General features: G+C 38.4%; 1 protein-coding gene across 1 annotated transcript; it reads left to right on the forward strand.

Annotated features, from left to right (window-relative positions):
• The first annotated feature begins 1,181 nt into the window (after positions 1-1,181).
• On the forward strand, positions 1,182-2,806 carry LOC145610649 (uncharacterized). The gene is made up of 3 exons (XM_081665954.1): positions 1,182-1,482; positions 1,566-2,011; positions 2,129-2,806. The coding sequence occupies exons 1-3, from the start codon at positions 1,182-1,184 to the stop codon at positions 2,804-2,806; spliced, it is 1,425 nt and encodes a 474-aa protein (XP_081522080.1).
• The last annotated feature ends 12,236 nt before the right edge of the window (positions 2,807-15,042 follow it).

Genomic DNA, 15,042 nt, shown 5'->3' on the forward strand with positions numbered 1-15,042 from the left:
GGGTGAAACCCATTGTAAGCAAGGGAGAAGGTACCGGGGGGGTGGGGGGGCTGGTGGAGGCCCGGCCTCCCCGGCCCAGATTTGCGGCCCTTGATTTTGGCCCCCCTAGATATTATTATATATGGTATTGAAGACACACATTATACAACAAATGAAGCCTGTCATATTGGTTAGGTGATGATACTCCTTCCCAAGCAGCCTGGGTTCGATTCCCCTCACTCACATGTTTTTAAGATTTTTAGAAAAAGCTTCTTATTCAATTTGAGCTTTGATTTTGATAATAAAGCCCAAAGACTTAAGCTGCAAATAAGCTTAATGACGGAAAACGAAAATCTGCATCATACTTTGAGAATTGAGATTCTACTCTTAAGCAAATCAAACAAAACAGGTATTTTTCAAAAATTCTTCTTCATTAATTTTTTTTTTAAATTATGTAATTTCATTTAATTAATAAATTTCTTATTGTTCTTTACATGATTGTGATTAGTTGTCTACTTGGTTAATATGTTTATTTATTTAATAATTTTAGCTAATTTTTAATTTATTGAATGGACCATTAGATCAAATTTTAGGGTTATATGCTACTTAATTTGATAGTTGTTGTTTTGCATTGATATAGGTTAAATCATGAAATCAAAAACACTAGATTTTTTTTTACAAAAAAGTTCATAAATCAACAAGAAGAGGGTTCCACTTCAAAGGCAAATTTAAATCCCAAAAGTTATTTGAGTGATGATAATGAGCAAAACACAAATTTTGAGGGGCAAAAAAGATCTGGTACTTCAATTCCCGAAACTGATAACCCTCAAAAATTTCCAAGATTTGAAACTAACGATATAAATACCTCATGTACTCTTGAGCGTGATCCCGGACTACGCAAACAAATTAGTGACTATCATCCCAGTGAGCGTGAGCAAATAAGGAGGGAGTATCTGAGACTAAAAGCGTTTCAACCCATTCAAGATGATTATCCCTATTTTGGGCCAAAAAAACATCGTCGTTCATTTCAATCAACGTGGTTTAAACAATTTCCTTGGTTAGAATATTCTTCATCAAGAGATGCGGCATTCTGTTTTCCATGCTTTCTTTTTACAAATAAAGCAACCAGATGTTTTACCCATGATGGGTTTATTAATTGGAAAAAAGTGAATAGTGGAAAGAGTTGTTCCTTTTTGAATCATATGGGAAAAGGTCCGAATTCCCAACACAATAAGAATCAAAAGGCGTGTGATGACTTGTTGAATACAAATCAACGTATTGAACCAGCACTTTTAGGGCAGACAGAAGAAGAGATTAAGAATAACAAGTTGTGGTTAAAAACTTCAATTGATGCAGTTCGTTGGCTAGCATTGCAAAATTGTCCATTTAGAGGCCATGATGAGAGTGTAAACTCTAAGAATCAAGGAAACTTTCTCGAGCTAATAAAGTTTATAGCCTCATACAACAAAGATGTGAACAAAGTCGTTTTGCAAAATGCTCAAGGTACTCATAATAAATTGTTTTAGAGGATTTGTAATTTTATTCAATGCTCCCAAACATCATTTAACTAACACTACTATTTGTAGGGAATGCTTCATATACGTCGTCCACAATTCAAAAGGAGATTTTGCAAATTTTAGCGAAAAAAGTGCAAGATAAAATAAGAAAGGAAATTGGAGAATCAAAATTTTGTGTCATCCTTGATGAATCTCAAGATAGGGCATTAAGAGAACAAATGGCAATTGTTTTAAGGTTTGTTGATCATGATGGAATTTTAAAAGAACGATTTTTTGATCTTGTTCATGTGGAAAACACTTCATCATTTACCTTGCAACAAGAATTATATAAAGTTTTGTCTTATCATAACTTGAACCCAAAAAATATTCGTGGTCAAGGATATGACGAAGCTTCTAATATGAGAAGGGAATTTAATGGTTTGAAAGCTTTAATATTGAAAGATTCACCCTATGCATACTATGTTCATTGTTTTGCTCATCGGCTTCAATTAGCTTTGGTTGGAGCTACAAAAGAAGTGATTCCCATATAACAATTTTTCACTAAATTGGCAATTATAGTCAATATAGTTGATGCATCTTCCAAAAGACATGATGAGTTACAAGCTGCATAAAAAGATGATTTAGCAAATAAGATTGCTAATGACGAGGTTCAGACTGGGAGAGGATTGAATCAAATAGGGAGCTTGCAGCGTGCTGCTGATACTCGATGGACATCTCATTTGAATTCAATCAACAGTTTAGTAAGGACATTTTCTTCTACAGGTAGTGTTCTTCTATCCATTATTAAAGAAGGAAATTCTGAACAACGTGCCAATGCTGATGCTGCTTATGATACATTGATGTCCTTTGAGTTCATTTTTATTTTACATTTGATGAGGGAACTTTTAGGGGTGACTGCTAATTTATGCCAAGCTCTACAACGGCGTGGTCAAGATATAGTGAGTGCTATGAGTCTTGTTTCTACAACAAAAGACTTGATACAAAATTTTAGATTGACTGGTTGGGATGATTTGTTTGAAAAGGTGAAGTCTTTTTGTGAGAAGAATAATGTTGATATTCCAGATATGACTACTCTTTACACAGCCGGTAAAGTTCGTTCTCGTCAAGGTGGAAAAATAACAATGGAGCATCATTATCGAGTTGATTTATTTATTGCAGCTTCAGATTCACAACTACAAGAAATTAATAATAGGTTTGATGAACAAATGATTGATCTTCTTATATTGAGTGCAACATTAGATCCTAAAGACTCTTTTAAGTCTTTTGATGTTCATAAAATATGCCACTTGGTGCAAAAGCATTACACTTAAGACTTCTCTGAACAAGAAAAATATCAACTTGAATGTGAGTTGCAACATTTTTACTTGGATATTTGTGTAAATATGCAATTCGATAAGTTATCTACCTTATCACATCTTTGCCATGAGTTAACTACAACAGGGAAATCGTCTACGTATCCTCTTGTTGATCAATTGATTTGTCTTGTGCTAACCCTTCCTGTCTCTACAGCAACTTGTGAGCGTGCCTTTTCTGCAATGAATATCGTCAAAATTCAACTAAGGAGTAAAATGGAGGATGATTTTCTTAGAGATGTTTTGGTTGTATACATAGGAAAAGAGATTGTTGTAGATTTTAGTGTTGAATCTTTGATTGATGATTTTGCTACCATGAAAAATCGTAGAGTACGATTCAACTAATGTTTTTTGTAACAATAAAATTCTAGTACATTTTAATTTTTTTTCCATCAATCCCTTGTTTAACAAGTCCGGCCCCTAGGACTTGAAAATCCTGGCTTCGCCCCTGATTGTAAGCAAAGCAGACAAGAAAGAAAAATGTTTTATAACTAAAGCAAAGACTTCTTAAAGGATTCAACTAATTCATAGTATGACTATGATTACGATGAAACCTTTACATTAATCATGTTGCAGAGATCTATTAAAGATACTTTAGTGATTTCTACCTTATGAAATTTGGTAGATGGATTTCAAAACACTTTCTTGAAATTGTTCATGAAATAAGATTTGTATATGATACAATCAAATGTTTGAAGATCCAATAATCCTAGGGATGCATAAAATATCCATAATGGATTGAAGTTAGCATCAGGGAGTTAATGTTCTTAATTTTGTGAGTTAATCAAATCGTTTGATGTTCTCGTAAAATGAAGAAAAGGTCTTGTATGTACAAGATGTTTAGTGGGAGCTATGAAGTCTTCTTGGTCTAGTATAAAGAGCAATTATTCATTGCTTGAAGAGTCAAGTGGTGGGTAATGCATTTTGTATGAAAAAACCTTGAAGAGGATGATGAGTACATTTGGGATTCAAGATCTATAGAGATAGGTCTCGAAGGATGTTTGAGTTTTGGTTAAGAAGCTTATATTGATAAGATTCTTATAAGGTTCAACATTATATTGAAAAGAGTTTCAATCCCATGTGACATGGCACGTTGCTTAATGATTCAATACCTTGAGAAAGGTTGATGAAATTCAGACCTTGAGTGATGATCCTTATGCAATTCGCAAAGGATGCATCATGCATGCCATGGACTATACTCGTCTATTTGATTCACGGGTTTTAAAGAACAAGTGATGATAGATTTCAATCGAAATTCAATGTAACGTTGGAATACAAATTAGAAATTCCTAAATTCCTTGCGAAAGGGCGAAGGAAAATTCTTAGTTGTAGGGAATATTTCAAGCATTATGATAACCCCAAACTTGAACCCCACTGTGATCATACACTAAAGTACGGTGGCGTTTCAAAGGGAAAGACAAAGAGTAAAAAGAGTCGCCAACAAGTTTTAGGAACTTGTAAACCCAAAAGACAATCCAAAAGGACCATCAACTACTCCATAAGGTCTTGAACCAAACAGGGTCCGGGGATGAGGGTACGAATCCAATCTACAAAAGAAAGGACCCGTCCTATAAAATAGGACTCTACTTTGTTCTGCTCGTATTCATGTGCGCTTTTCGAATAACATACAAATATTATATTAAACCTACCCTGTTTATCTATGTTGGTTGAAATTAATGCACAAATAAGACTATTATTGGCGATCACTTGAATTAAAATCACATTAGCCTAAACCAAATTAATAAATTATCTTATTAAGCGTGATTTCAAGTACAAATTCCCTTTAAACCTGCATAAAAGGCGTGATCAAGCAATAACAAATAAAATATCAAGCAACATAATAATAAACAATAAATAATAACGATGATAATAACATGATAAGGCATAATAAAGCTTAATAATAATAGCAAGATCCTAGGCATGATACTAACAAGATTAATAACAAGTCCCAGCATGTCACTAAGCAATAAAGATCGAAGCTTTAACCTAACATGGTACTAACATGATATTAGAAAGATAAGAGACATCCTAAACATGATACTAGAAAGCATAAGATAACATCCTAACATGATACTAGAAAGCATTAAAAGCATCCTAACATGACACTAGGAATCATAAACAATAATAAGCATGCAATCTACATTGTGAAAGAAATAGGAAGTAAGCTAATCTACTTACTTTGAAGCCTCGTACCTCTTTCTAATAACAAAATACACAAGTTAGTAAACTTCAATGAAAATCAATAAAGAACAATTATTAAAGAATTAAATTAAAATCAAATTAAATAAAGTTTAGACTAGTTTTGGACCAAACCCTCAGAAATATCAACCTTGCACGTCTAGGGCGAAGGCAACTTCGAACTTGGCTAGATGACTCTAAGTCTAGCGAATGCGGAATATTGTATTTTAAAAAAGCTAGTTTAGAAAAAGAGAGAGAAAGAAAGCAAATATTGCTCGAGAGAGAAAAGAGAGAATTAAGGATGAGAATTGAATGAGAATTGATAGTAGTTGATTGTTGATGATGAAAAAGGGGAGATAAGACCTCTATTTATAAGAAAAAAGAGAAGGTCGAAGAATAAGAAAAGAAATCCGAATTCAAATCGAAATAAAACTCGTAGACAGCAGTTTTTACGAATTTTGTTTTTATCATATCTTTTGATCCAGAAGTCCAAATAAGTCATATAATATGTCGTTGAAAAGCTCTTGAAGTCTACTTTCTAATGAAATTGGAATCAGATTAAAATATTTTGTAGATAAAAAGATATGGACGAAATAGTGGGACATTGTCAGTTTTGGATAGAGTTTCGTATATCTTTAATATCTTTTTCGTTATAGCTCGGATTTAATATTATAATATATCATTGGAAAGATAATTTCAAGATCTATCCAACCATATAAAATTTGGATAAAAAATATGAGGCACAAAAATAATATCTGACTATCTTTGAACATGTTTAAATCCGAATAGAATTAGGAAAGTTTTAAAAAATGAAAGTTTATATTTAAATCAAATTCTATGATCTTATCTTTTCAAAAAAGGATAATTAAGATATTTTAGAAACTTATAGAAGATTCTAATCAATCCTAATTAGTTTAGGAATAGGATTAAACCTTTGGACCCTCCTCATGATCATTGGGTCGTAGGTAAAATCCGGTTTGGGCCCAGTTTAGTATTTTGGCCATAACTTCCTCATTATTCATCGGAATTGGGCTTATAATATATCGTTGGAAAGGTCTTTTCAAGCCCCATCCAACTACACCATTATTGGACCTTAATTATGGACCAAACTAAACTGGTTCGGCTATTTTCAAATAAATAAAGTCATTTTCAAAAACAGAGAGAAAAGAATTTAATTAAAACTAAACCGCAACACTCGACTTTCAAATCACTTTCACCTAATTCGATAATAACACAACGTGAAAGGCATTCATCACTGGGTTTGGTTTTGGGGAGACACAAATGGGTGTCTACATTAGTGTATGGAGATGAAAATGATTATAAAATTTAGAAATTGCAAAGTTCATGTTTATGAGAATGTCTCATGAACTCTACTTACTGAACCCCTTCCATGACCAAGGTATGAGAGTCATACTAAAGTCTTTTTGGATTGAAGCAAGTTATGTAATTTTAGTTGTGTATGTTTTGAGAAAGCATATCACAAAAGTAAATACATTAGCTTGCAGAATTATGTTTATCAATTGAACAAAGTTTCAATCTTATTTAATCGTGGTTTCAAGATTAAATAAAATGTCCAAAATAATTATGAATTGATGGGCTCACTAGGTTGATGACCTCTTGAATGAAACCCCACAGGTGAACTAAATTCATATATTATTTAAGTTCCTAGTTCGGAATCATTAAACTGGACATAAATGATTTCATTTATGGACTAGCATGTAAGATTGATTGGATAGCGCAGTTTCATGGGCTATAGGAGCGTAGTGATGCTCGGTCAATCACATGGATATGCATGAATGATGCATGATTGAACTATTGACCTACTTTGAAGTTCAAGTATAGAGCTTCCGGATATATTAGTGGATTCCTTTGACATGAGTAGAAGATTGATCTCATTCAATGGATGCTATAACTGTGGTACATTCAAACGTCTTCCCGTAACTGGAGATTATAAAGGGTGTTTCCTGGTTATTTCAGAAGTTGAGTGGGAGCTTTGGTTGCCACAAGATTGGATAGAGTCTTCCTATTTAATTAGGAATGTGTCTTATATTGGCCTCTTGAAGAGGGAGAATTCAGAAAATGCATGGCCTTGCTCAAGTGTGTTACATAGTAACCATTTGTTTTGTAATTCTAACTCAGATTTAAGGAAAAAGATTTGTAGATTTATAATGATTACATAAGATGCAATCATATTATCAAATCGACAAAAAATGACTTAAGGAATTTGAATGTTGCGCACTTGTCTCAGATAAGTGGGATATTGAAGGAATTGTGTCTTCGTTAAGTGCAATTACTAGATATATCAAGGATCACTATTATGGAGATAATAAGTTCATTCTATAGGGTTGTCAATATCTGTTGCTAGATATGATAATTGATCTTTGGGTTAGTTAAATAGCCCAAAGCCTTATAGAATAGATCCTATGAGGTCACACAATAAGGGTATTGGGTTAAACAAGTAAGAGGCCCATTAATGAGCCTCATGAGATTATGACATCCCATGTAGAGTGTTGGGCTAGAGAAGTGTGTTTAGGATAAGGGTTTTGGGCTTTTGACATGGGCTCTTATTTAGAGATGTGATCTATAAATAAGATTCATGCCTAGGGTTGCAAGTTAGCAGTAACAATCAATATATAGTAGATTGTGAAAGAAGCAACCAAGTCCCAAACCCTAAACACTCTTCTCACCTCACGGCCCTCCCCTCTCCCTTCACGTCCGTATGTGCGGTGCCCCTCTTGGTGGCTCGTGGTGTTCGTCGTGGTGGTTCATGGTTAGCTCGTGTCTCTCCTCTCCGTTGAAGGTTGATTGAAGCGTTCAGTCACGACTAACTAGCATTAGTGGAAGTTTAATCTGTGCCCGTGGACCAAGTAGAGGAATCACGCTTGGGGTTCTTTATCTCCCTTTGTTCTTGCTTGATCGCACGTGGAATCACGCTTCAAAGGTATAATTATGTGTTCTTTATATGTTATGCAAAGATCCTTGGATTAGGTACTGTATGAATATGATTCATGTTTATTTCCATTGCGTAGTACCTATAAACATCTACAGTGCCGCCTCGGTTATCTCATTGGTCAACGTAGAAGGTTGTTCACCAAGTTTAAGCAAACGGAGCTGCCAGTCCAAAGGTTGGATGTTGATGCCGCCTAACCCTTGAAAAGGGTCGGCTGCATGTAAGGTAGGGCATATTTCCCGTATGTCATCTGAGGCACATGCGGGGCTGACCCAATCACCTGAGGGCCCTTGTAGACGGACTTGCCTTGTGCCCTTCTATGGTAGAATAACTTTAGACCAGTCAATTGTGGTTGCGGCATTCTCCTTTGGATGTGGCGTAGGTTGTCTGTCCTTGACTGGCTTTCTCCTCTTAGCCTGAGGAGTCTTCTTGGCTGACAGACCCTTAGTGGCGGATCCAGAGGGTACATAGAATTACAGCTGTACCCCCATTCTAAAAAAAATGAAAGGAATGGTGTCCTTCGAACAAGTGTATTATTCTGATAGTGGGTTCAGAATTATATGAAAGCTAATATATTAAGTAAGGTCAAGTGATTGGGATGCCTGGGTGGAGGCCGCTTTCGATCAGTAATATTATTGTATAATTAATATTACAGCTTAATCTTGAATGAACCCTTCGGGTCACACCCAAGCAATGAACGAACTGACACGGAAGGAATTAATGAGTCACCCGAGTAATAAATATTTAGACGTCGAAAATTTGAGCTTACAGCGTCGGAAGTCGAGTAAAAAATAATAAAAGACGATATGTGCAAATAATAATAAATCAACATGTTTCCCAAAATACCCCTAGCTGAATCCGAGTGCTAAGGGCATATCGCGTGGGATGGTGGTTAGCATGCACACGAAGCCGAGCCTAGGCTAGCTAGGGCATGCTAGCGCACCAATGCTAGCAGCCAAGGGCAGCCACGGCCACAAGCGAGTAGCGGCCCGCACCTGGTGTGCGTGGCTTGCTGGCCGCAAGTAGTAGCAGGCCGCACAAGGTGTGTGTGGCTTGCTGGCCGTTAGCAGTAGCAGCCCGCACAAGGAGTGCGAGGCTTGCTAGCTGCGAGCAGCAGCAACCCGCATCACCTTGGTGCGGGTAGCTGGGCTGTGGGCTAAGGGGAAGCATGTGAGGGAGGCTTTAAGTGTGAGGGACATTTGGCACAAGGAGATGAAGAGAGTGAGGGCAAGTTTGGTCCCCCCCCCTCTCCAAGTGGTCCTCACTTCCCTTTACATATTGATCACACTTGTTGATTTATTACTAGTTTGCTTATTTATTTTTGTTTAGCTTTAAAATAAAATGAGGAATTCTCATAGTCCCACATTGATGGGAGAAGTATTCCCACTCTCACCATTCCCTATAAATACCCACCTTGGGTTTTTGGGAATGGTGCTTGAGTAGGCGTTCAATAGGGCATTGCCTTTGCAAAAACCCTTAAACTCATATAATACTCGGGTTTTGGTCAAACCTTGCTAACCCCGAGGTAACGGACCTAAAAGTAGGTAGTCGTTTTGCGGGTGGATCTCCATCGGAGGCCATCATAGTTTCGGGGGTAGCTTTCAAGTAAGAACCCAATCGGTCGGGCGAAGCACGCTCCAAAGGTATATTTCCTATTTCGCCCTTTCGTGTTTATTTGTTATGCTTTTGTGATTTTAATTATTGCGAGTGGATCCTTGGCTCGGGTTTTTTCCGCGGTGAGTCGGACTTTAAAGCATATTTGCTTGGTAGTATTTAGTGCTTAAAAGATTGATTAATTTTCACCTAATTGCAAACTAATTGCATTGTAGTGTGAAAATTTTGTTTTTGAGGCTTTTATAGTGCCAAAGATTCAATCTTTAATTATGTTATGTGATTGAAACTTTAAAGTTACTAAATTCCATAAATTTTATGTTGAACTTTGTTGTTTTAATCATTTTGGATTGATTGGAAACATAAAGTTTCAAACAAATTTGTTTATCTTCATATTGGAAGATATAATTTTTCAAGGATTCACAAGTGTTAGAAGTTGGATTTTTCATTTGAACATTAAAGTTCATATTTTTCCAATTCAACTCCCTTTTACTTTCTCCAATCTAAAGATTAATTTAAATTGATTAAATTAATAATGAGAAATTGCCTTATTTATTTTGTTGCACCAAGTTCAACCAATTTAATTTAAGAATGGTTCTTGGGAATTATTTTGGTTGAATGCACCTTGATAAATTTTATTGAAGTTAGACTTGTTTAATTTTTCAATTTTTGCTCATTGAATTAGTTCTAAAATTAGTTTAGAATCAATATTTTGTCAAGCAAAATTAGGATCGAAATCCCGAGGCTATGTGACGCAAAATGAGGCAAAAACCTCACTTGGCTAGCCGGGCTGTATAGCAGCCTGCATGTGGCTGCCAAGGAGGCTGCCCCCTTTGTGCGTGCATGCGGTGCGTGGCTGATGCTCACTGCCAGCTGCTAGGCGCGCCAGCCAGCAAGCAGCAGCAGCATGTAGTTGTGTACGTTGTGCGTGCTGCCACGCTTGGCTAGCCGAGGCTGGTGCGAGCTTGAGCAAATGTGTGTAGTTTGTGTTGCTTGGTGCGGCAAGGGTACGCGTGTGTGTTATGATGCGAGGATTGCGATGGTGCGCATAGCTAGCATATGTATGCATAACATGGTACGTAAAAAAGGATAATGTACGTAGACATTGTTTACAAAGCAATGTGGTGCGATGAACTTGCACGAGAAGGCCACTCTGGCCACGATGATGCCTGAAAGTTCGCTGATGTGGTCGGTGTAACGCTTAGCGACATCGATTCACTCCCACGTTCGTTGAGCATCACTCGGTTATGCGAGATGTGAGCACTTCAAATCGTAGTGCTAGGCACTTGGATAATTTGGACTACATAATTGTTTGCTTATTTTGTCGTTTTATTTATTTTAATTAATCTCGATAATTTTAATTAAAATTTTTGGAGGCTAGGCCTCGGTTTTGAGCGTCATAGGCAAAATTTATTTTGACAAATTTTGGGTTCTACCGGCTTAATTAATTGGATTAATTAAGATGGATGCGGAATTCAGTGGGAGCTTCAATTATTAATTACGTCAATTACATAATCGGTTAAACAACTTTGACTAATTGTAATTAGGCGTGTTAATCGGATTAGCCACCTAGATTAGTTACTAGTGCGCGTGTTTGTTTAATGCATTATTACTTGTTTATCGTTGTAAAATGCATAGGTCATTCACATATAGTGAATGGATAATGGAATGTGTATTCTCTCACAGGTTTTATGAAATGGCAACTAGTGGGACCCGATTAGGATAGAAAATACGGACTACGTGCCATGATGTATTTTTGTAAATCTAAGTTGATCGATGGCGAAATGGTAGGTTGTTGGACTACCCACCCCAACCGGTCTAACAAAATTTATAACACTCAGCCAACCCCTATACAAGTATAGTAGCAAGTCAAGGGTCGAACCCAAAGGAATAGTGAGTGATGGTCTATTGTCAATCGCTAAGCTATTCCGAAATCAAAGGTGGGGTTGTAATGCTAAAACTAGAGCTAATCACAACAATTAAACTTGTAGAAATCAAAGATGATAAACACTAGGGCTAGGATCCACATGCATTCATAATAGAAATGGCTAATTGGGAGGTCAAATTGGCTAAGTCAAACAATGTGAGGGAAAATCAATCATGCAACCAAAAGAGCATATCAAGCTATTCTCCTAGAGGTCTAACTAGCGTCAACTACGATAAAATCTAGCTAGGAAACATCACAAGACACCTCAATCGTGTAAATGCAAGCCACAAATCAATGGTCCGTATCAAAGTGAACTTACAATGCAATCCAGTGCAACAATCAAAGTTGGTCAATCTTCAATTAATCACACACATGCACATGATTCATCAACCAAGTTAAATCACATCATCAACTCCATAAATTATCCCCAATTAACACTAATCCATTACTCATACATGCTTCACCATTACCCTAGCAAGCAAACTACTCACTAATCATGGTAATTAAGATCAAAACACAACTAATCAACAATTTCATCATGATCATATTAAGAAATATAAAATCAATACAAAAATCAATGAAACTTCAATCAAACTTCAATCAAACATCAAACAATCAACAATCATATGAAAAACAAATGAAATCAACTAAAATCAAATTTATATTGAATCAAAGATGAGTAAACCTTACAAAACTTGATCAAAGATCAATTGGAATGAAGAAATCTTAAATCATCAACAATACACCATGAATTTCTCTCTCTACAAAATATGATCAAAAGTTCTAATCCTCTCTCTAATTACTTCTTTAATTATCCTCTAATGATTCTCTCTAAAAATCTCTCTAAAATCTACCTAAAAATAGAAAGAAACTATTATATATATAAGGGAAAAGTCAATCAGATCGTCCAAAAATAGACCCACGGGGATGCGGCCGCATAAGGGGGAGAAGAAGGCGCACGGAGCAGGGTACGGGCACAAACCCAGGTAGGTGCGCCCGCACGCGCCACTGGTGCGCCCGCACCAGACCTGGTTGTGCCCGCACCTAGGAGGGTCTTCCTCCTCCCCTTCTTCGATCTTGATAAACCTTGTGCGCATGACTTGGTGATGGTGATGAACATCAAAGTATGCAGTCTTGAAATGAGCATTTTGGTGGGTTTGTGGCATAGATGATGCCCCCACCGCATACGTGCACCGATCTTGAGACTTGCCCTTCGAGTTCCTCCAAGCTTGAAGCTCCAAATGCTAGCATAAGGCATCCAATATGATGAGAAATGTAGAAGGGAAGCTCGGAAATATTTGGAAGCTCGACCATAACCTGAAAACAAACGAAAACAAACAAATAATAGAGAAAAACAACGAATAAACAAGGAAATGCACAAAATAAAGAAACTAACAACGAACAGCACAAAGTAATGAAATAAAGAGCAAAACTAAGAAAAACTAAGGAAAAGAGCTACAAAATGAAATGAAAATCATCCTAAAAGAGATCAAATGAGTGCCATAAATGTCACTCATCAAATTCCCCTTCCGGACCATGTCTTCTATTTGGTCCTTCAGCTGGATACACTCCTCATTGTTGTGTCTCGGTGACTCATGGAACACACACCACTGATTTTTATTTTTTCGCTGATACCACTCCCCCACTCTGGGAGTGGTCTCGGCTTTCTGTAACTCTGCTCTTCCTTTGTCACGCTGTAAATCTTAGCGCGCGGGAGGGCGAGCGGAGTGTAGGACTCATATCTGCCCGCGAACAGAGCAGACTTTTCCTTCTTCGACTCGTTGGCCGAAGATTATTCCGAGGCTTTCGCCTTTCCTTTCGTCTTCTGGCCTTAGCCTTCGGACGATTGTTGTTTTTGTTTCCCTCCCTCAGATTGAGGTTGGGTTTTTGTTTTGTTCCATTCTTCAGCCCAAATGAACTTATCCGAAGCATTCAAAGCCTCCTCCAAGGTCCGAGGTGAGTTCATGACCATGAAGTTGGAGAACGGTCCAGTTCTGAGACCGTGCTGAAGGGCGAAAACTGCCAGCCCTTGGTCCAGTTGGGAAATGCTGGATGACTCGTTGCTGAAGCGAGTCAGATAATCGCGGAGGCTTTCGGCCTCCCCTAGTAGTTTTCTCCTGGCGATTTGCCATAGAAAACTTGCTCTTGAACTTGGCGGACAAATCGTCCCACCCAGTTATCGAGCCCTCCTTTACTCCCTTGGAGATCCACGCTTGCGCGACCCCCTTGAGAGTGGTGGGAAAATATTTGCACCAGGTCGCTTCGGACCTGAGGCAGAGATGCATGTGTGCCTCGTATGAGGCAATATGGTGTTTCGGATCCGAAGTCCCATCATAAGTAATGTGCGACAAGATTTTAATCGTCGGCACATGTTCTTCCAGTATCTATTGCTCGAATGGAGAACTGGTAGGAACCATAACGGCCTTACCCTTGTTCCTAGACGAAGGGACCGCGCTCCACCCTCTCAGAGAGGTAGAAGTGGTTTTCGTCCCTAGCTGGGAAGTCTGGGCTTCGGCTGCAGGCAAGGAGAGGCGGCTGTGCACACTCCGCTCCCTGTCGCCGAGACGGTCGACAGCGCTTCGGCGAACAGTCTCTGGCCGAGAGGCAGAGCTTCTGCTTCTATTCGTTTTGCTCAAGGTGAACTGGGTAGTAGGTTCCCTAAAGAAGTGAGAGTTCCTGTTTCTTTCTCTTTCGGTTCTCCAGGTTTCCTCCTCCCATTCTGCCAACTCCCTGAAGGATGGGGGTTTCTCCCCCTCTTGGCCGAGCCTTCTTTGCTGATTCCTGGGTTGCGGAGGGGTTCGGTCGCGTGGAGGCGGCATGTTTTGGACCTTTATGGCATCCATGAGTACCGCTAAGGCTCTCGTTACCTCCTCCGAGCTAGGCCCGGTTTGGGGTGTCCTCAGCTGAAAGCGAGAATGAGAATGAATACTCCGATGTTGACTCCGAGTATGAGATTGAGTCCTATGAGTGGACTGATTGTTAGCATTCGGCCGTGGTGGACTCAGTGGATGATTGGATTGAATTAGGGGAGAAAGGGTTCTCTCCCTTGATTGCCCCTCGAAACTGGGCTCCCTAGAGGGGCTCCGGTCCCGCGGAGGAGATGAACTAGGAGTAGGGTGGTCCAAGGGCCCCCCACCTAGTGACTTTCGGCGTTTCCTTGAAGGAGAAGCACCATTGTTCTTGTTCTTGCGGTTCTTAGCCATTGATCTATTGATACTAAGATTACGGTAGAACGATTGAGATTGGCTTAAGGAAAGTCTTCCCCACATACGGTGCCAAATTGTTTCGGGTGAAAACAATGGGACCTTGCCGAAGGTCCAAAGATGTGGTGAAGACTGGGCTCGGTTCAAGTAATGTTGGGCCGAGACACACGTAAACTAGCCTCGGGGGTGTTGCCGAGGAAGGCCCCTCCGATGCTAAAGTCAGTACAATGTGTAGAGAGAGAAAACTATGCAAGAGTATTAATTTCTTGAGGCTATGTGTGAATAAATGTAAAATGGTACAATTGATGGCTTTTATACCTTTGCA

The sequence above is a fragment of the Chenopodium album genome, chromosome 24 (genome assembly GCF_948465745.1).
Source record: "Chenopodium album chromosome 24, dcCheAlbu1.1, whole genome shotgun sequence".
In the NCBI taxonomy this organism is placed as follows: domain Eukaryota; kingdom Viridiplantae; phylum Streptophyta; class Magnoliopsida; order Caryophyllales; family Amaranthaceae; genus Chenopodium; species Chenopodium album.